General features: G+C 37.5%; 1 protein-coding gene across 1 annotated transcript; it reads left to right on the top strand.

Moving 5' to 3' along the window:
* Positions 1 to 19: 19 nt before the first annotated feature.
* Positions 20 to 1,404, top strand: LOC108356881 (RNA-directed DNA polymerase from mobile element jockey-like; the record flags this gene model as incomplete). The annotated part of the gene is made up of 2 exons (XM_017607984.1): positions 20 to 923; positions 1,115 to 1,404. Coding segments are annotated over exons 1-2 (876 nt in total), but the record flags the coding sequence as incomplete, so codon positions are not given.
* Between the last annotated feature and the right edge of the window lie 8 nt (positions 1,405 to 1,412).

Below are 1,412 nucleotides of genomic sequence, written 5' to 3'. Positions count from 1 at the left end.
ATACGTCTCCAAACAAAAGCAAAACCGACAACGTCACCGCTATTCAAAGAACAACTACCCAAGTTATTAACAATACAAACCAAAATGCAAACAACAGCATTAAGAAAACAACAACGAACCCTTCACTTGAATGTATACTACCACACTTCAGCAAAGCACCAATCAACACACAAACCAACACTAGCGCATCTCCACTCAGCAATATAACTCAGCAACTTCTATCAGCAGACAAATATTTTATGTCTGTCTCGGACTCCGAAGAAGAGCCTAAATTATAGACAACTAACAATAAAAAATAAAATTAAAATAATTAAAAAAAAAAATAATAACAATAATTATGGATTTAGGTATCAGTCTCGTAATTCTTCAATGGAATATACAGGGATTTCTAAACAATAAGTTCGGACTAGAGCTACTCGTAACCAAACATAAACCCGACATTATTATGTTACAAGAAACCCACATAATAGAAAAAAATAAACACCTCTTACATCTTCCACATTATAAAGTGTATCACTTCAACAAAACGTACTCATATTCCAAAGCGGGTATTGCAATCCTCGTAAAGGAAACTTTGAATACTTCTAATTACAAAATATCTAACAATAATCTTCTCTTTCAATCAATCACCATACACGCGTTAAAAGACCTGCACATAACCAACATATACCGCGAGATAGACTTATATTTAACAGCTCAACACCTGGACGACATACACACCTACCATAACGGATATCACTTACTGGGTGGTGACTTAAACGCACATAACGCTTTGTGGGGTGCAAAGAAAACAAATCAGAACGGAAAATTATGGGAAGACTTTGCAAACGATAAACAATTTGTAATTCTCAACGACGGATCTCCCACACTGCTAAACACGAGAAATACTTTAACAAACGTCGACGTCTCAATGGCATGCGGAGGTATANCTTACTGGGTGGTGTCTTAAACGCACATAACGCTTTGTGGGGTGCAAAGAAAACAAATCAGAACGGAAAATTATGGGAAGACTTTGCAAACGATAAACAATTTGTAATTCTCAACGACGGATCTCCCACACTGCTAAACACGAGAAATACTTTAACAAACGTTGACGTCTCAATGGCATGCGGAGGTATAGCTCCGGTTCTGACATGGAATTGTCTTCCTCCGTCAGGGTCTAGCAATCATTTTCCAATCCTAATTTTCAACAACATGCTGAACATCAACAGCAGAATCAACCCCAGGTTTAATACTAACAAGGCAAATTGGCATCTATTTACAAATAAAACTAACGTCTACTCACAAAATTTCACTACATCAGTTAACATCAACAGAGAAGCCGCCCAAATAAAAAAAGTTTTGAGGAAAGCGGCAAACGAATCCATGCCCACCACCTTTTCAGCACCTAAGCACAATAGCCCCGTCTGGTT

This window comes from Rhagoletis zephyria, unplaced genomic scaffold (assembly GCF_001687245.7).
Source record: "Rhagoletis zephyria isolate East Lansing unplaced genomic scaffold, Rhagoletis_zephyria_1.1 Rzeph_scaffold_66909, whole genome shotgun sequence".
NCBI classification, from domain to species: Eukaryota; Metazoa; Arthropoda; class Insecta; order Diptera; family Tephritidae; genus Rhagoletis; species Rhagoletis zephyria.
Note: the sequence above shows the minus strand (reverse complement) of the source record. Positions and strands in the feature narration are given on the sequence as shown.